The sequence below is a fragment of the Carcharodon carcharias genome, chromosome 20 (genome assembly GCF_017639515.1).
Source record: "Carcharodon carcharias isolate sCarCar2 chromosome 20, sCarCar2.pri, whole genome shotgun sequence".
Classification (NCBI taxonomy): Eukaryota; Metazoa; Chordata; class Chondrichthyes; order Lamniformes; family Lamnidae; genus Carcharodon; species Carcharodon carcharias.
Genome location: NC_054486.1, coordinates 9,968,200 through 9,988,943, shown reverse-complemented (window position 1 = coordinate 9,988,943; position 20,744 = coordinate 9,968,200). Strand labels below are relative to the sequence as shown.

The 20,744-nt window shown below is 40.1% G+C and overlaps 1 protein-coding gene across 1 annotated transcript; it reads right to left on the bottom strand.

The window, feature by feature from the left end:
* Nucleotides 1-168: 168 nt before the first annotated feature.
* Nucleotides 169-16,981, bottom strand: grem1a (gremlin 1a, DAN family BMP antagonist). The gene is made up of 4 exons (XM_041215319.1): nt 16,879-16,981; nt 15,360-15,488; nt 1,285-1,822; nt 169-814 (listed from the first exon to the last, which is right to left on the bottom strand). Exons 2-3 carry the CDS (start codon nt 15,395-15,397, stop codon nt 1,306-1,308), a joined length of 555 nt encoding a protein of 184 aa, XP_041071253.1. The 5' UTR covers nt 15,398-15,488; nt 16,879-16,981; the 3' UTR covers nt 169-814; nt 1,285-1,305.
* Nucleotides 16,982-20,744: the final 3,763 nt, after the last annotated feature.

The window sequence follows — 20,744 nt, the reverse complement described above, 5'->3', positions numbered from 1 at the left end:
ATTGGTGCTCTAGTGCATTGTACCCACCACTCTGCTGCCTGTTCACCCAAGAATTTTAATATTTAACAGGAGTAAATGAAAAAAATATAATTCTTTACAGTGGAAAACAGCAAATATAATACATACTTCTACTAAGGACATTAAATAAAAAGCCAAAATACAGTTGCATTTTATAACTGTGGTAGTAGTTACCACATATTGCTCTTTATTTGTTCCGTGTAAGGACATATTTCAAGTATCTCAAAAAAATCAAAATTAAAACACCTAAATGGAGAATATAGACATTTAAGAATAACTGATATTGAATGAGACATAGGGGCAGGTTTCTGTCCTCACCAACTGTGGAGTAATATACAGCAAGATTGGATCACATACTGTTTATAGATCCTATCTGATATTCATTGCATTGATTCAAACAGAATGAACATCAGGCAGGTTGTATAAATGGTGTGTGACCAACCCCACCATTAATTACCGTAGAGGTGAAACTGTTCAGTGTGGATTATATGCATATGATCTTTTGCAGCCTCCACATTAAAGCTGCCTGTTGATTAGTAACATTTTATAGCAGATTGCATTGAATATCTAGTGGTGCAGAGTGGTTTGCCAATTATGCTGTTTTGTTTCATTTTTGAGTCTCGAGCTGCTGTACACATTCAGTGGTCGGTTACAGGTCATACTTAAAATGCAGCTAGCTCCTGCCAGTCAAAACAGTCAAAGAATACAATGGTTCTTCCAAGAAGCAGAGAGCAGAAGTGTGCGTGGGAATGTGATTCTTGCCTGGGCTGGTTGGTTTTCCTGCTTCTTCTCACTCCTAATGAAAATCAATGAAAGCACATGTGAGGACATGCTGCAAATTCCAAAACGAACGACCGGATATTTTCATCAGTTCATTCACCTTTAACTTCAGGCTGCTAGAGATATCTAGGGTGGAATCATTTTAATACACGCCAGGAAACTTTCTCAAAGCCAGCGTTACCTCCCTTTTGGTCAACCATGTAACATTATGGGCAGAATTATGCTGGATACAAGCTCTCAATGAAACAGAAATTAATTATTAAATACCCATAACTTTCTGAACAAAAGCTTTGAAATAATTATTTAAATATTCATATCCTTCTCTCTGACTATTCACATTCCACACAGTGGAAATTATCTACCGGGGCTTGGATTTCAATCCAATTCCTTGAACAAATAAAGATAATGGAGGATACAAACATATATAACTGTGCGTGTCCCAGTATTTTTGCCTATGGGATATTAGGTGATAAGTTGCTGAGTTACGTTAGTAGTGGTATTGTTGCATTAGTTGAGGTCGATCGAAATGCAGCGACACTGTTTAACTCTCTGAATTCTTTTCTTCTTAATTGATGGCTGCAGGTCAGGACAGTTGAGGGTGACTGTCATGGTGGTGAATCTTTTAGGCTTGCAGAAAGAGCAGGACTGGAAGGAGCCCTCCTCCTTGCGGACGTGCCTTGGTATGTAAAAAGAATTACACTGGCCGTAGCAGAACCTATTTATGATGGTGCGGCTGTTGCAGCCTTCTTCATGGATTGTTTGCTTGAGGGGCTGTGTTTTGCACCAGTCCCGTTTTAGGTACTTCCTTTCAGTGACGTGCAGCGCCTCATGACTTGACTCCAAGACCTCGTCCACATTACTCCGGTTCCCGGCCTGCTCCGAGTTGTTTGGCTGCCCTTTGTCTGGGGAGGGGATGACCCCTTGGGAGCTACGATTCCTCTTCTTCCCAGCTCCCTCAGTGGTACCCAACAGAAAACCCCACAGCAACAGGAAAATACAGAGGGCGCACAGAGTTCGGGTCATCCTGGGAAAAGAGCACAGAATGCATTTAATGACATGTCCGTTCTAACTGTTTGTGAATGTTGTTATATTGCATATATTTGTGCCATTTTTGATTGCACATTGTTCTCGAGGGAAAGACGGAATCCCTTCTTCAAAGCCCAATCTAAACGTTTACGGTTATGTACAATACTGGCCTACCTCTGCTCAATTTGCCCATCTTCAAACACGTCCCAAATGGAGATCAAGGTAATTTACCACTAGAGTCACTGCCACTAAAAGTGTAGCCTATTAGTACAAATAATCTCACACAGTTTGCTAGACCCCATGATTTTTGAAGTTTAACTGATTTTAGATGCACTCGAATACATATAGCCTTTTACCTAAACAAAATGTTATCTCATAAATAATGCATGACTGCATTTGAAACAGAGATAATTGGATTTTTACCATGTCAAATTGAAATATATATGGGTTAATCTATTTTCATAAAACATGCTGTTTTATTTTGTAATAAAACTCTTCCTATAATAGATCCCAGCTTTAGGGTGGCAATTGCTTCAGGCCCATTTGTGAGTCTGAAATGGGTACCACCCACAAAATGACTGCCTCAACCAGGAATCCCTCAGCATGCCTGAAATATCATTAATATTGCTTGGGTATGTTACCAGTGCTTATTAAACCATACAGAGGGCTTGCCCATTTAAAAAGAATGGACAATGACCCAAAGGTAAGTCCCAAGGTGGGATGAGCAGCAATTGGGGGTGCAGGGGAGAGCGTGGTCAGTGGTGTGCATGGTGTCAGAGGAGTACTCCTGCCATTCATGGCTCTACAGGAACACTCTTTAACTTTTTCAAAGAAAACTAATCTTTAGGTGGTAGCTGCTGCTTAGCCCACTGTGGTTACTGGAGATTCCCAATTGAAACAAGCCCAACAGGCTCTGCAATGTCCAAACACGTGTTTCAAGTGGCCGGCAAGGTCACCTGACAAACGGCCCAACCAAATATCAGGTCTTTCAGATGTTCTCTCGACATGGGACGATGATCCCCAAAATTGGCTCCTGTTTTGCCCAAGTAAAATGGGAGAGGTGAGATCTGATTTTGATCCCTATTTCAAGTCTTGGTCAGTCCTAGTCTCAGTGGACTACAGTGGCTCAAGTCAAATGGGAAAGCTGCGGAACAATAAATATCCTATAACAATTGTATAAGTAATAATAATAAGAGAAAATTCTGTGCTTATGGGCATGGGCTGTAATGCTTGCAAAGCATATTTATTCTGTAAACATCACCTCAGGTTTGGTATTTCTACGCAACTGCAGTGAGATGAAATTATGTATGTCACCTTCATGTTATGTTTCATTTTATTGCATCTGCCTGGTTCTTTTTTTTTAAAAAGCCCATATTGCTCTCACAGTGCTTAAACATTCCATGATGTTTTGTTAAAACAATATTAAATTGAAGCTGCCTATAGCTGAGGAAGAATATTACTTCATTAATTTTATCAACTGAGTACCACAAAATAATACATTGATAATATTCTTTCCTGATTTCCTACTGATGCAATTTGTTTATTCAGTTAGGTATCAGTGAAATGTATTTTATCACCACTTGGTAGTACAGAATTTGAGTATTGCTGAAAAAAGAGACATGCTGTCTAAGCTTTTCATCTTGCATTCATCAGGACAGATGCAAAAATGTCAAATTTAAAAGGGAACAACAATTTATACTGCATGAGAAAAGGGCTGCTGATTGGTTGGCAAGTAAGCTTTGACATTGCCATGGCAAATGCATCTGGGAGCTATTGTCCCCATCTTTTTGTTTATTCAAAAAAGATGCGATGTCTGGACATATTCCTTTTACCTGGGAGGACAGGTCCCTGCATATCAATATATATTAAATGCTCTTTCTTTCCTTCTACTTGACTTTTTTCTTGTATTCCTTTTAATACATTTTCCTTTTTATTTGTCTCTCATTTGCTCGTTTTCCTTCTTCTTGTCATTATTTATCTTCCTATTTGATTTTAGTCAATTATTTTTTAATCTTCCCTATCCATATAATGAGTTTTCAGTTTTTATATTCTTTTCATATTTTTATCGTTTTCTTCAACTAGTTTTCCATTTTTTCTTTTAATTCAATATGCAAAAGTACACTGCGATCTGATTAAAATGTTCAATAAATTCACATAATTCCTTCAATTATATAAAAGCCTGAAATAAGCAATACAGAATAAAGCCATAATCAAGTAAAATCTGCTCCAAGGATGCATCTATACTATAAATTTAGTGTCTGTGTCAAACAGTTTTGGTTTTCTGCCAATCCTAAACTGGCAGTCTAAAGCCAGAATCTTTGCTTATGGGATATGGGCATCACTGGTTGGACCAGTATTTATTGCCTGTCCCTAACTGTCCTTGAGAACTGAGCCAGGCCATTTCAGAGTCAACCACATTGCTGTGGGTAAGGACAGCAGATCTCCTTCCCTAAAGGTCATTAGTGAACCATATGGGTTTTTACAATAATTGGCAAAGGTTTCTTAATCTCATTAGATTAATTCCAGATTTTTTAATTGAACTCAAATTTCACCATGATGCCATGATGCAATTCAAACCCAGGTCCCCAGAGCTTTACTCTGGGTATCTGGAGCGTCCAGTGATAATACCACTGCTCCACCACTTCCCCAGGGACTAGCTGGAGGGGTAGTCTCTTTGATTTGATGCCATATGGTGTATAAATTTGGTACACTGTCAAACCTGGCTTACAGGGTGTCTGCAATCTAAATCTTGAGAAAGTAACGATTCTCTCTTTCATGCTTTCCAAGTGTTTACATGTTAATTGTTGGGAAGAGGTCTATGTCGACCCTGATATCCAGGCATACCCACAGCTCCACTGCAAACAAAATTGTTACAATTCCAGTCAGGCAGGAGCTTTCAATCTAAACACAGTTTTGTCTGTCCAGAACCCGAACTGTAGCTGCCAGCCACTGTAAATTGAGCCTTAAACAATTGGAAGAAAATTACTGTTTTCAGCACAGGATGTTTAATATAAATGTCCTGATCCTCCCAAGTCAAAATCATCTCCAACTAAATTGAAAAGTAGTTTTGAGGATTTTTTTTCATACGTTCTGCAGAATTGAAAAAAATCTTCCTGCAAAAGTGTTATTGCTAAACATGAGGAAATCTCAGTGTTGTGCTTGGACCTTTTGAAACAAGTATTGCATTTCTGCATCACGTGCGATATTCTGGAACAGACCGAACAGGATTGATGTCAGGAAGCAATTCTTAATTCAAAGAATGATCAATATATGGAATGGAGCCATTTGGAAAAGTGGAAGCAAAAACTCTTAACTCTGTTCAAGGTGCAACTAGATGCTCGAGAAGTCATTGGAAGCCATAATCTACGGAAAATCAAAATCATCTTTCCAAACAGCCTACATTATCCATGTTTATCTTTATGACTTGTTCAGTTTCTTATGAAATCAGCCCTCTGTTATGTGTTTGTTTCAGGGCTGTAATTGGCAGTTTTCACTGATTGTGTCAAACACAATGCCAGCTATGCAAATATTTTCTACTGTTATCCTGTTCTTTTCCTATTCATCAGCAGTCCAGTAACTGATGCCCATTTTAAAGTTATTGCCTGGTGTTCATCCTGGGACAATGACAAAATTGTCAAAGGGTAATTATGTGCTGAATCAAGTCACCCACTTAAGAATCCAGTTCGTTAAAAGCTCTTACAGTAAATTAAGAATTAAATCTACTTTTTAAAAGCTTCAAAGCATTGTTCACAATGCCACTATCATGATTATTCATGTATAGGTGATCCCAGTTGGAATTGTGGTTTTGATTTACAGTTATTGTTTTTTCCTTGGAGCAGGGGGTGGGAGGGGGGTGATTTTTACCAGTCATTGTTGGTTCCTTTGTGGGATGGAGAGAAAATTAGCTCCCTAGTACTCTTCTATACCTTCCTTGGACTTGTATACACATGAAGATTTTCAATGGCTAAAAGATTCTACCTTTACTGGCCAAAGATTCAAAGGTACAAATTTTTATCAAGAGAGGAGGAAGCAAACAAGCAGAGATATTCTGATTATTGCATTAAAAATTACAGAAACATCACTGCTACAGTCATTACAGAAACATCACCGCTACAATCATGTTAAAATTGTTAGTGTCAAATTTGGATGATTTCATACTATTTGCAGCAATTGGGTAATTTTCTAAGAAGTGAAAACATCTGATGTTTCTCAGGGAAATGCATTGCCTCCTTTATCATGAATAGTATTTATTTCAAACGCAAGCTAGCGGTTGTCACTGTGTACTACATCAGCACATACAATTGGTAATCATGCCTATATTTTATTCAGAAATCATATGAATTAGTGAAAGGCATTCATAAGAAAACGGTATGTTGAGCTCAGTTGGAGAGACCTACGTGTGCAAAACATGTATTGCCCAGGGCAGTGCATGTATTTATTACCCCCTTGTGCTCTTATTGACTTCAATGGAAGACACATTCCAGATGTGTTGGAAAGAAATTTATTGCCCTCTTAAACGACTTATTGTTTTCAATTACACATCATTTCAACTGGGCCTATGCTGTGACTCTGAATGGAGTGTATTACAAGTCCACATAACACCTTCCTATGCAAGCAACTGCAGGATAATATATTGAAGTACATTTTCTGACTTCTGACATGTCATACAGCTTTTTAGTTTGCTAAATGTTGTAAATCCTTAACCTATTTAAAATGTTTTTTGATTATTAGTTTTTCATTCAGTGCTTAAAGATTGAAAGTGACATTGCACATGAAAGGTTACCAGATTCAGAGGATAAGTATTAATGTCAGTAGAAAATTACATCAACTGTTTGCATGCCAGTCCTAGATTATAAATAGTTACTTCATTTTAAACCAGTTGCTTAAACTAGCTGACCCTTGAGCCTATTATACTTATTACCCTTATGAATGGGCCTTTTTATGGCTATGAATACTGATGCAAATTTCTCCCTTATTTTATATGTCACACCCATAAAAGTAAGATGTCAGTGTTAAAGGGTGAAATACTTGTTAGTTTTCCAATTACATCATTAACAAACCACATTTTCATCAGAAATAGCATAGCCAAAAGCAGAGCAAAGCTCTCTTTACTCTGCCTCAACCTCAGAAAAATATCCCAAATATACTTGTGTATGCTTCCACCTCCCATACGAATCATTCACACGGCCTCACTCAATGATTGCTGAATTGGAAATACAATCAAGGCTAAAAGAGTTAAATCATAAAAGTTAAAGATTACCTAGACTTCTGTTCCCTTGATTTTGGAAGATTAAAGGTTGATCTAATAGAAGTGTTTATGCCAGTTAAAGGAGTTGACAAGATCAGTAGAAAGAAACTGTTTCCTAGAGAAGAGATCATGTCAGCATTTGACTAGTTGGTGGGACTCTCACCCCTAAGTTAGTAGATTGTGGTTTCAAGCCCCAGTATAGCAACTCAACCACATAATGTAGGCCAATGCTGAAAGTGATAGTATATATGCAAGTCCCTCTGTTTGGAGGTCTTGTGGCACAGTGGGTAGTGTCTGCCTGAGGTTAGAAGGTCTGGATTCTAATCCCATTCTAGGGCTTGACAGCCACAGAAAATGCATTGTGTCCAAACAGTTTCAAAATGAGATTGATTTTTATTAGGCAAAGGTATTAAGGCTTATGGAACCAAGGGTGGGGAGGAGGGTAGATGGGGTTAAAATACAGATCAACCATGATCTAGTTTAATGGCGGAAAAGGCTTACAAGGCTGAATGGCATACTCCTGTTCCTATGTTTAGACTGTCCAAATTAATTTCATTTAAGTCCCTTCTTTAGTTCCACCAATTTGATCCACCAACCACTCCTCTGCTCTCTAAAATGGAGTCTGAGTTGCTGTGGCAACATACACTTTTACATGCATAAAAGTAAGGATGTTATGCTTCAGTTATACAGGGCATTGGTGAGACTGCACCGAGAATACTGTGTGCAGTTTTGGTCTCCTTATTTAAGGAAGGATATAAATGTGTTGGAGGTGGTTCAGAGGAGGTTTACTAGATTGATACCTGGAATGAGTGGGTTGTCTTATGAGGAAAGGTTGGACAGGCCGGGCTTGTTTCCACTGGAGTTCAGAAGAGCGAGGGGTGATTTGATTGAAGTATACAAGATCCTGAATGACCTTGACAAGGTGGACACGGAAAGGATGTTTCCTCTTGTGGGTGAGTCCAGAACTAGGGGCATGGTTTTAAAATTAGGGGTCACCCTTTTAGGACAGAGATGAGGAGAAATTTTTTCTCTCAGAGGGTTGTGTGACTTTGGAATTCTCTGCCTCAGAAGGTGGTGGAGATGGGGTCATTGAATGTTTTAAGGCAGAGGTAGAGAAATTCTTGTTAGGCAAGGGAATCAAAGGTTATCGGGGTTAGATGGGAATGTGGAAATCGAAACACAAGAAGATCAGCCGTGATCTTATTGATTGGCAGAGCAGGCTCGAGGGGCCGAATGGTCTACTCCTGTTCCCATTTCTTATGTTCTTATATTTAATTAAAAGGAAAAGAAGGTTTTTTTCATTTCTAAAACAACTTTCAACACCTGAAAGCTTCTTAAAGTGTTTTACAGTCAATTAAGTACTTTGGAAGTGTAATCACTATTGTTACCCAGGAAACATTGCAGTTTACACAAAGAAAGGTTCATTATAAACAGTAATGAAATAAGTTACAAGATCGTCTGTTTTAGATGTTGTTTGAAGGATAAATATTGGCCAGGGCATTGAGGAAACCTCCCTTCTTTTCTTTGAATACTGCCATAGAATCTTAATACATCCACCTGAAATGGCAGATGAGGCTTGAATTTAATGTCTCACCTGAAAGTTAGCGCTACGACAATCCAGCATTCCCTCAGTACTCCACTAAAGTGCCAGCCTAGATTAGGTGCTCAAGACTCTGGAGTGGGACTTGAAACCTCAGCTTTCTGCTGCAGAGGTGAGACTGCTACCCACTGGACCAAGGCTGAACATTATAACTGCTAACTACATGAGAAAGTTGGTAATAAAAATATCAGAAGAGTCCTTCAAGGAACTGGGTAATGCAATGGGTTAACACTGACCTTTCATCTTTTGGATCTGAGTTCAAGTTTAGCCCAAATTATTGTGGTAGATGAAAGTTTTCTCTGTCTGCTGGCTGCAAGCATCATAGAATATGTTCTGGCATGGACTCATAGCACAAAACCGTCCATATTTAGCACTAATTTCACTCCAAGAACACACAGGATGGCTGGCATGGGAAACACAACCATGGTGTCGGGGGCTGTTTCAAGTTAAAAGCATGTTGAAGCTAAGTAGAAAGAGTTCTACTCGGCCATCTACATATTCTGACTTGTGAACAAGAATACTGACAGTAGGATACTGAAATGGAAGTATATGACAATTCGTTCACTGCCATGGTTAACCTCGTTGAGCCTTCAACAGGGAATTAGACTTTTATCTGAAAAGGGGGAATGTGCAGGGTTACAGGGAGAAAGCAGGGGAATGGCACGAAGGGAACTGCTCATTCAGAGAGTCAGTGCCGACATGATGGGCCAAATGGCCTCCAGCTACACCATATGAATTCTGTGATTCTGTGATAAATTCACAAACAAAAAGCCAAAAAGAAATGATTTCTCATATTAATTTAGATTGTGAATGTTGGAATAAATGTCTCTTTTAAGGGTGGAACTTTGAATTTAGGGAGATCAGCCACCTGTTATAAACCACTAATTTTTTCCTTCCCATAGGTCTGCTCTCAGCCATTTTACACCCCTGCTGGAGTTGAAAGTTCTGTCCCAAGTTTGCTCTTGTATTTATTTGTTGAAATCAAAAGGCTAAAAATTCTCCTGATTTGCATGTCATACTAATTATATTTCAGAGAGTTTTGAGAGTTTATGTTCTGCAGCCAACTACTGAAATTTGTTATCCTTAGTGTGTAAAAACTGATTACAATTATAAATAATAAAGCCAGCAGGTTGATCTATTGCTTACATTGCAAAACAAGAAACAGAAAATCTATTTTATATTTATTCATTCCCCCCCCCCCCCCACCCCATTTTGAGCTTCCCACAACACCCACTATTGCCAGGTAGCTTTCTCTTGGCCTTCTGCCAATAACCAGTGAAACTGGTTACTAGGGGATTTGTAAAAATAAAACGCCTTACTCCCCACAAAGAGAAATGACAAACTTTTGTTTGTTAGTTTCTCCTTATCTTACGATGATTGGGAAATTGCATAGTAAATCTTGGCTGAAAACATGTGTTATACAGCAGAACTTGCCCACTATTGGGCTGTTCAGCAATTGCCTGGTTAAATAAAAATGTTTCTCAAACAGCTGGTTGACAAAGAAAAAATATTGCTCGCTTTAAAACTACCCGTAGTTTTAGGTACCAGGATGACTGATCTACAGCTAGTAAATTTTAACAGGTAACCTGCAGTAGAGTAATCATGTTAAAATAATGTATTACCAGAACATGATGAGTATTAAAGCTTTGCCTAAAGCTACTAATAGAATTAGATGCTTGATTACTCATTTTCAACATTTATACATATAGGCAAATGAGATATTGGCATTCGACAAAATATTTTTCATCTAATCCTCAAAGCAAACAGAATTAAGCATTTCAACCATATATTAATTTCCTTTTGTTTGCCATCTTACTACACATTAAAAGACATATTGCCTTTAATTATTTTGTATTCTAATAATTTAGTACTCAAAAGACAAAATAAATGCAGAAAATATATGCATTTATTCTTCAGCTACAAGTATTAATGAATGCCCTTGATTTTGAATGATGGGATACAACTTGATGGTAGCACTTCTTGATACTTCAATGTGCTGTACCAGAAATCTTACTATTGCTGATTGGCAATAAAATATTCTGCCAGATTGTGCATACTTCAAAAAATTGACAATGCATTGAGAAACATAGAAACTGTAAAGTAAAAATGCTTCCCTCAAGTTATAGGCATACAAGGGGATGTATCACGTTATAGAAGTTTGATATATATTGTATTTATCTTCCTTTACTTTTCATTTGTCTTCGATTTATTCTCTTCAGCTATTTGCTTTTATTTCTTTGTGTTTCCCTCTTTTTACTGCTCTTTTCTCTTTGCCATGGTTTTCTTTCACTGTTAATGTTTTATCTTTCTCTTGTCGCTTTGTTTTCTCTTCCATTTCCCTCTCTCTCTCTCTGCCTTAAGACCTCTTCTGCACATGACATGTGAATAATAATCCAAGTTCAGTGGGAATCCTAAGGAACATTGTAAAACCAAACAAGGAAAGAATCCTTGTGAATTAATAAGATCTGCCCTTTTCCTGCCCATAATAATAGTAGAATCCCTCCAGACACGGATTCACATATTCCTCACATTGTGACTTCCTGCCATGATATACATCGTGAGGTACAAAGTGGAAGTGAGTTGGTTCTCAGTATTGCGAGCGAAAAATCTGAGGCCAAAGGTCCAGCACTGCTCACCTCCTAGTGGGAAACTTCTGAACAGCAATTGTAGAGATAGACTATCTGCTTACTCTGGTCGCCGGGGAATGGTGCATTGAGTGGGGGACATTTTTTTTAAATCAGAAAAATATCTACAAGTTGTGGAGAAAACATTTTACTATGGAAAAGAGATAAGCTCTTCCTTTATTGCTGTTTGAAGTGACCAAAGATTGTAGACCACTGGCAGTTAATAATGGAATTATCATCTCCAATTACTACTACAAGTGAATAAATGAATTGAGTATAACTTCACTAAGAAGACCATAAGCTATTCGACTGTAAGCGGACTCAAAGAATACTTTTGCTACTCTGAGGTTACTTATAAAAAAACTGTGTGGTAAAAATTGGTATGTACTGCACTTGATTTTCTGGCATAAAATAGGTATAACACATACCACTTTAAAAGTAGAAAGGCCTGCGCCTGATCTGCCCGGGGACCCTTTTTTAGGAGACTATTTAAAGCAGGCATTTAGGGTCCTTGCATTTGTAAATAAGGGACCTAACACCTGGGAAGGAGATCTTGCTGAAATGAGCTTAGGAGGAATGAATGAGCAACCCCTGGTGTAAATTTATCGTCAGGATCAATTTGCATTGGATTTTATTCCATTTTGTGTGATCCACTATATTTTAATTCTTTGAATTATGCGCAATCTACTTCTATACGATCATTGTAAGATAAGGGGAAACTAACAAGCAAAAGTTTGTCATATACAAATATATTTGCCAACATAACCAGCTACTGCATTCCAAATGCGCTCCATATGTGAAATGCTTTGAGACATGTTGAAGATATGCTAAGTCTCTATGTAACTGTAAATATTTACTTCTTTTTGTCTTCTAACAACAACTTTAGGCTTAAATGTTTTAGGTTATAGATGTTACAGAAAACAGGTAATGATAATCAAAACCTGAAACACTTGAGAAATAATTTCAACTTTCTGCCCATGGGTTAAATGGCATTGCAGATCAGCCACCCAATCTAAAACCAACCTCAGGTTCAAACAGGCAATTGGACCCTCATTAACATATTTCAATGGAAGTGAAAATTGGGACATTTTCTTCATGAGTTTTATCCACAGGTGGAAAGTTGAAAATCTACATCCTTATTTCTTTGAACCAAATTGCCATGGGAATTGTCTAACACAACCCTGCTTTGCACAAAAACAAATGGTTTCCCCTATTAGCTGCTAAGATGCAATGACAATCAGGATAATGGCAGAACTGAGAACTGCTTTTTGGCAGATGGTAGCCTAAAAAATAGACTTCACTGTCCTGGCCTTCAGTAAAATAAAGCAACAGATGTAACCTTGCACTTTAAATTTTGGCATCTTCAGTGATCAGAGCTAGAGGTTTTGTTTAAATGATTGCTTTTCAAATCTAGAAATATCAAACACGATTATGTGGTTATATAATCGATATGTAATGTGTAATAAAACTCATCTTTTAACTTATATATGTAAAAAGCAGACACCTAGGATTTAATTTCAAAGCAAAGAGGATAAAATGATAAACCATAAGATCAATGTTTGAGTGATCAATTAACTGGAAGATTTTCAAACTACCCCCACACATCATTTTGCATTATATGTACTTTAATATAACTGCAAAATGAAATCAATTTAAATAGACTGACAACTGAGGATTGTGTAACTTAGGGAAGAGAATAACAGGGTGTTATTTTGCAAAGGGCTATTCACTGCTCAATATATTGTTTAACTTATTCCAGTCTAATTGCATATTCAACTTTAGCATACAGTCTTCCCTCTTCACTGAGTTTACAGTCAACACTGAAACTATGGCATCCCAATACATTCGAGTCCACAGAATTATGTATTTTAGACCTGTAGTGTAATAATAAAATCTAAATTTCTTGACAGTACTCATCAAGTGCAATCATAATAGTGAAGTATTACATTAATGTTACTGAATCATAACCTATTGATGGGAATATCATATTCCATTAATAACATTATATTTAATATTGCAAATAGAACTATATATAATAATGATACTCCAAACATTCCAATAAATAAAGCTAGAAATTAATGTCAATGTTGCCACACAAATTCTTAACACAAGTATCAGATTCTTCTCTTCATATTTTTAACAATAACGTAAATCCATTTGAAATAAATTACTTATTAGTTCTACCCAAACTAGAAGGATGAGGGATCTGATATGTGCGTGTGTGTCATGCTGTCATATAGCAAAATTGTTCATGGTAATTTTTTTAGGCTGACCCTTAGAAGATGAGCAAGATGTAAAGATGTTTCGAGAATGTGCACGGATATGCAGCAAAAGTAAAAATAGCATTCCGAAACCTTTAAAATTACTCAACAGAGGGAAGAGTGATGCAATAGATCGGAAAAAAGGGAAAATGAAATTCCTTTGACCAAAAATTGGGAAATTGTGCCATTGCTTTGAAATGTGTGATTTTTAAATTTGATTTTGTGTGAAAACCTGACAGAAGAATAAAATAATTTCGGGATTGTTAGGAAGAGGCTGATCGTAATAGAATAACTGAGGCATTTGTGGTTAGTAACTCTGTTTCTTTTATATATCTATTATCCTGTGGTCATGAAATAACATATTAGCACGTGGTAATTTCCCCCAATGCAAGCTTTTGGCCAAAAAGTTGAAAGCACAGCTTCATGTTAAACTACTGACTTTGAATTTAGCTTTATTGTTATTCATGTAGCTGTTAAATACATAACCGCAGGGTTTTTAATACTTTGATTATTATTAAAAATGGATACCATTTTACAGTACATTACTGCTGTAAACACTTATTAAAACATTTTACGACATTAATTTAAGGTTTGCAAGGTTGGATTGGAATGAACATTTTGATATTGTTGTAGCCGCACAAACAAAAATTATGGCAAATTACGTTCTGTTCCAACATTTTGACCATTCAGACTCCTTAACGATCGCCTGAAGAATTTTTAAGATGGTTGCCAAACATTTTTGTTGTGTTTTTTGCCATTATATTGTGCAGCAAGCGATGACTGCAGCAAGGACAGATGTCTCCCAGAATTGTCCTCACTGGTTAAGGAGGAGTTAGAAAACCTGCTGTTAAAGTGTGCTTGAGCTGCCAAGGACAGAGACTGCGGCATTCTGATAGCCTAATCTGTGCTGTAACAACCTGAAGTCTATTGGGGAGGTAACAAAAACAGAAATTGCTGGAAAAACTCGGCAGGTCTGACAGTTTTTTCCAGCATTTTTCTGTTCTTGTTTTCTGATTTCCAGCATCCGCAGTATTTTGCTTTTTTTTATCTAATGGGGAGATGGTTGAGTTTCTCTTGAACTTCTGCAGCCTGGTATTCCATTCTGACTTTGCGAATTAATGCAGAGTGTGAGATGGAGCTGCTTCAGCTCTTGGTGTTCCCGACATAAAGGCCCGGACTTGACTGCAAGAGCGAGCAGAAAAGCGGGGGAGACTGAGAATAGTGACTGGCTCGTCCCTCAAACTCTTGTTGAGGGCGGGTGTTACACGTCATTTCAGCAATGCTTTAAAAAAAATAAGTTCCAAAATATTTCATCGGTGCTTTCCAGAAGTGAAAAACGAATTAAAGCCGATCGGTGAATAACGAATAAAAGCATCTTGAAATCTCATCTGTGGGTATCTGAAAGATTACTCGTTTAAAGAAGGGAACGCTGTAGCAGCGTGTACTGATTTAATATATATATTTTTTTAAAAAAACCCAAAATGACGCTTGAAAACACTGGATCTTAAGCTCTCTGCATGACACGAGCTCTGCCAACAGAGCTGCTCTCCCTCGGTGTGTCACTTCTCCCCACCCACCCCCCCCCGGCCCCCTCCCTCCCCTGATCCTACTCATCCTCCGTCGGGCTGTGACATGAGGCACTTCGCCCTGATTCAGTGACATCTCTCTTAAACGTGCTGCGAATTTGTCCCCCCTTCACCACCCCCTTCCAGCGGCAACTTGAGACACGCATAAACCTTTTTTGTCATTCTGAACCACAAAACAAGTGACCTTATTCACAATAAAAGTCATCTGTATGATACCTTTGTGTCATTCTGATCGCATCTTGAAATCTCATCATATTTATATTATCAGACGTCCCCTCGCGGGCAGCCAATCCCTGCTGCTGCTGCTGTGGATAAGGATCCCGTTACCAGCGAAGGTAAAACAGACTGCGAGAGAGGGGTTGGGGGTGGGGGGAGGGGGAGGCGAACAGAGAGAACAAAATCAAGTTTTACATTAAGATAGTGATTAGCAAAACAAGAAAAAAGCTGCTAAAAAAAACCCAGGAAATTTGGTGAGTGAGCAGGAAGGGATACTGGGGGGGTGGGGGAGGAGGTTATTAGAGAAAGAAATAGGCTTTAGAAAAGATGGTTAGAACAGGTCAGTTCAGACTGCATTAGAAATCAAAACGCAAGAGGCTTTAGTAAAAGGACAGATCTTTAAAAATCCAATAGAAACGTTTCAGGGAGAGGGGCAGTCGGAAGCTGGAAGAAAGGGAGCGCAGTCCAGACGGACCCCTGGCTCCTGTGAACCCCCGCCCCCCGCCAGTGAATTATATCGATGTGGCTGGAGATTATCCGGGAGAGAGCAGCCTCCAGCCCTTCCCCAGAGGTACAAGGCGAGGGAGCAAACAGGACTGTCACCGCCCGGCAGTTTAGTAGCACTGCATTCTGACCCTGACCCGAGAGACAGACTGATCAACAGTAAAGTGTCTTCCCACACACTGGTGACTGCTGTCACCTCCGCTGGACAAACCAGATAGCCGCTGCCTCTGTCGGGATGTCATTTTACTGCTGCTAAACACGCATAAACGTCAAAGGGCAGTCAACCCCCCCACCCCCCCAGGTTGCTTCCTCTGAGCTGGGTCAGGTTCGGTATAAATACCACACCGGAGGGGGTGCACGGTCCCACACCACAGGACAGCCGCTCCCACTCTCTCGTCTAAGGAGGAGTGAGCAGGAAGAAGAATGGGTGCAACATATGGAAAGAGAGATGTGAAAGGAGAGATGTGAAAGGAGAGAGAGAGAGAGAATGTGAAAGGAGAGAGAGATGTGAAAGGAGAGAGAGAGAGAGAATGTGAAAGGAGAGAGAGATGTGAAAGGAGAGAGAAAGAGATGTGAAAGGAGAGAGAGAATGTGAAAGGAGAGAGATGTGAAAGGAGAGAGAGAGATGTGAAAGGAGAGAGATGTGAAAGGAGAGAGATGTGAAAGGAGAGAGATGTGAAAGGAGAGAGAGAGAGATGTGAAAGGAGAGAGATGTGAAAGGAGAGAGATGTGAAAGGGGAGAGAGAGAGATGTGAAAGGAGAGAGAGTGAGAGATGTGCAAGGAGAGAGAGTGAGAGATGTGAAAGGAGAGAGAGATGTGAAAGGAGAGAGAGATGTGAAAGGAGAGAGGGAGAAAGAGATGTGAAAGAAGAGAGGGGAACATACAGAGCAAACAGGGGAGAATGAAATCAGGCGTACAGTTTAGTTAGAGTTATCAGCAACCTGCCTCCGAGTGCTTTCTGATGAGTGTCTCCAGCTGGACACACACATTTGACCCAAGTGTACACTCACTCACCTGCTCTGCTCCCACCCCCACCCCCAGGCCGCTGGCGTAGTCACTGCAAGCTCCTCATTCAGGCGACAGCCGGACTCACTGCGGCTGCTGACGGCTCCATGGAACTGAGTCGCAGTCCGAATTCTTCCCGAACCTGTGCAGAGACATTTAAAAGAGAGGGGGAAGTCTCCAAAACCCCCCTCGCGGTCATTGGCTGGAAAAAGTTGGAATCACAACGCAGGAACCCGCCCACAAACAGCTCGCATTGGGAACCCAGTAAGATTTTCACACCACACGCAGTCTTTCACCTTGGCGGAAAGAGCAACCCTGATAGGAATTGTCGGCGATTTCGCTCGATCCCTGAGCTCATGATTTAAGCAGAATGCGCAAAGAAATTGCACAATTAATGGAATTTCTCGTTGCAAACCCTATTGATGTTGATGAATCCCTGCATTTTGCATGACTGCCCATTCATTACCTATTGCCAAGATGTGTCCAGTTATTAATTAGTGAGCTCCCCATTGAAACCTAATCATCCCCAAAAACTAAATGTCAGACCGTGTCCTAGAGAGAAATTGCGACATTTACATGGATTCTGAACAATTGTGCTTTCTTTAAATGTAGGAGCATTTTCCCCTCGTTAAATCTTATGGGATCAGTTACAACGAATTAGTTCTCAGTACCCGTTTCCTTGTCATGATTTCTTGGTGGAGAAGGTTGATGGCATTGGCAAACTGAGTAGATGCGAGTTTAACAGTGAGGGAACTGTGTTCATGTTACTCGCCTCGCCACGGACCGTCTATTTCTGACCCATCTGTTGACCGTCCCAGAAATTCCAAATGTGATGTAATGTCACGTTTATTATATACTACAATCTGGTGTAGATTTTAACATTAATTTTACAGGCAATCTCTCACAGGTGATCGTAATATTTGATCCCTGGTGAATGTAAATGTAAAAAAAAGGCAGCTTTTTACATTGTTATTTGTATTGCAAAGATAAATTAGATGCAGCAAATGTAATGCACAAAATCATCCAACTCCACCGTGTTCTAGAGTGCGTTGACTTTTTTACTGGTGAACTGTCCCTCGACTGGAGATTGACGTTCACTCAGGGTTGCGGATTTCTGCCATGGGTCTTCATGTGAAACATGGGGGGTAGGACATCCCTTGAGGTAGTGGGATCTAGAGTGCAGGATTTGCTGCCTTCTCTGCCTCATCCTTATGACCTTGGGGATCCAAAGTGCGATGCAACTCGATGGACAAGTTGTCACCATGTTGAACCATTGGTAAACGCTCACTGCAGTCATTAATGTCAGTGCCCACATTCCCCGCAGTCATTAGTCTCAATGCTGCCACGCTTCAAGGAGAGCTTCAGAGGGTCTTCAAAGCATTTTCTTTGCCCTCCCCAGAACACTGACCATCTGAGTTGAGAAAACAGGACCTGGCGGGAGAAACACTTTTCAGCCATCCAGACACAGTGTCCAGATTTTGAAGGTGTCTGTTTGAGATCTCCCACTCAAGACAGTTGCAATTGTATCATCATGAAGCAATTGCAGGATTTTGATGAAGTTTCTTGGACATCCAAATCATTGTTGCACAATCCACAGAGCTTCTCAGTTTACTGAGTGAAATGCTTTGGCTATGAATGCAGTAAAGAGTTCCTGGTGCTGGTCTCAACACTCTTCTTGGATTTGTTTGGCAACAAAGACTCTGTCAGAGGTTCCTCTGGAAGGTGTAAAGCCACACTGTGTCTCTGGGAGGATCTCCTCAGCCACTGGAAATGGGCAATTCAGAAAAAATTAAAATAGAAAATGCTGGAAAAACTCAGCAAGTCTGGCAGCATCTGTGAAAAGAGAAACAAAGAGTTAACATTTCAAGTCTGTATGACTCTTCTTCAGAACTAAAGAGAAGTAGAAATGTGATGAATTTTACACTGTTTAAGAGGGGGTGGAGCAGATGGAGCAAAATAGAAGATCAGGAACAGGTGGGAGCTCAGGAGAGAATCTCCTGAGTATGTGTTTCAGGATTTTCCTTGCCATAGAGAAGAGGGAAATACCTGATAGTTTCCGCAACATGATTTATCTCTCTTCTTGAAGATAGTTACAATTGATGCATCCTTGAAGTTGGTGGGGCAGAGGTAGTGGTGGGAAGTGGGGTGGGGGGGGAGGTGGGGGTTGGGTGGGAAGAGTTCATTTTCCTCCCAAATCCTCAGAATGAAATGCATGGAGTCTTCATGTGAACAAAATCTTACCAGCTTTGAGGAACTCAGCTGGAGTGTCATCGAGTTGGTTTTTATACCTTTGATTGCTCTCCCATTGATGGTGGTTCACCCATGAATTCTAGCACAGAGTATTAAGGGACAGCCTGGAGAGTATCAGCTGGCACTGTGGATTCACGATTGGGAAGCTGTTGATGTTCTTTGCAGCATTGACGGATGGCATTGTCATCTTTCAGAAGAGAAACACCATCCTGTGAGCGACAAGGATTTTGCCCATTTGACCTTGGTCTGTAGATGGATCTGGAGGCTTCAAAAAAAGCTTTGCATGTCATGATGGTCAGCATAATATGGATCTCTCAGGCTTTCCCTTCCCACCACGTGCCCTTTAACTTCTGGATTTGTCTTAAAGCATCAGCCTTGAGCTGTTGGAATGTTGCCTTCTTAACTTGCAACATCATGTTGTTCTGCCAGACAATGAAGCTGCTCATTTTAGTTCTAGGAGGTCACATGTATTGCAGCATTGTTTTCATTGAGCCAGTCCTGGTGACGATGATGCTCGAACACAGTGGTCTGGGTACAGGAATCTAGTACAGCTGACTATCTGACTCCACTGTTCTGGAATGGAGTTGGATGTGTGAAAATTTTCCAGATTGGTCATGAGCTTCACTTGGCATTCTTCTCTTTGGCCAGGCTGCTTTAGGGCTGAGACACTGATCATCTTCCTCCTGGACTTTTGAATCTTGCCATGTCTTTGTTGGGTGGATGTCCATCACCGACTGAGCAAGTCTATGAGCTGTCCAGCAGGCACCAGTCCCCAACATAGATCGAGTGATATAGACATCATTTAGATCTTTGGCTTGAACAATGACATAATCCATGAGGTGCTGGTGCTTTGATCTAGGATGTCTCCAGGTGGTTTTGTATTTGTCCTTCTGTGGAAGAGGGTGTTTGTTATAATGAGGCCATGCTGAGCACACTTTGTCAGCAGGAAGACACAACAGGATTTACATTGGCTTTTCCCACACCCAGCATTTTTCCCAGCATCCCCACTCCAGACATCGGAGTCATGGCCAACCCTGGAATTGAAGTTCCTCCAGAAAGATAATCTTTTCTTTGGGAGGGCAGCGAGAACTTCATCAATGTCGAAATAGAACTTTTCCTGAACCCATCATCGGGGTCAGGATGTAAACACCGATGATGGTGGCGTATTGGTTACTGCTGAGCTGTTGGTGAAGTGCCATAAGTCTTTCATTATAAAATTGAGGAGTTTGGGCGGTGGATCCAAGAATCTATTCCAAATGGCAAAACCAATTCTGTGGACACGACAGCCGCTGTGAGCCTTTCCTCCCCAGTTGAAGGGATACCTTCCTGCTTGTTCCTTCAGCAGCCGCTCCCCAGGGAGGCAGGTCTCACTGAGGGCAGCCATGTCAATTTTGAGTTTTGATAGCTCATGTAATACGATTGCAGTTCATCTTTCCAGAGGATCACTCTTGAGATTACCCATGCATGTTCTAAAGGTTTTCCTTCTTTGACCACAAAGATAGTGATCCCGCAGGATGTGGTTCCAGCCAGTAGAACGTGGGACAGCCTATTTTTTGGGCTTCTTTTCTAGCCCCCACCCCACCCCATTTGGGGTAAGCAGAGGGTATCCTGAAGAGGACTGCTCA

Bases quoted from the DNA above. Each gene is read 5' to 3' on its own strand.
- grem1a (XM_041215319.1), bottom strand. From the start codon at position 15,397: ATGATGAGATTTCAAGATGCGATCAGAATGACACAAAG. The intron at 1,823-15,359 runs GTATCATACAGA...CTCTTTTCCCAG, and splicing joins GCGATCAGAATGACACAAAG to GATGACCCGAACTCTGTGCG.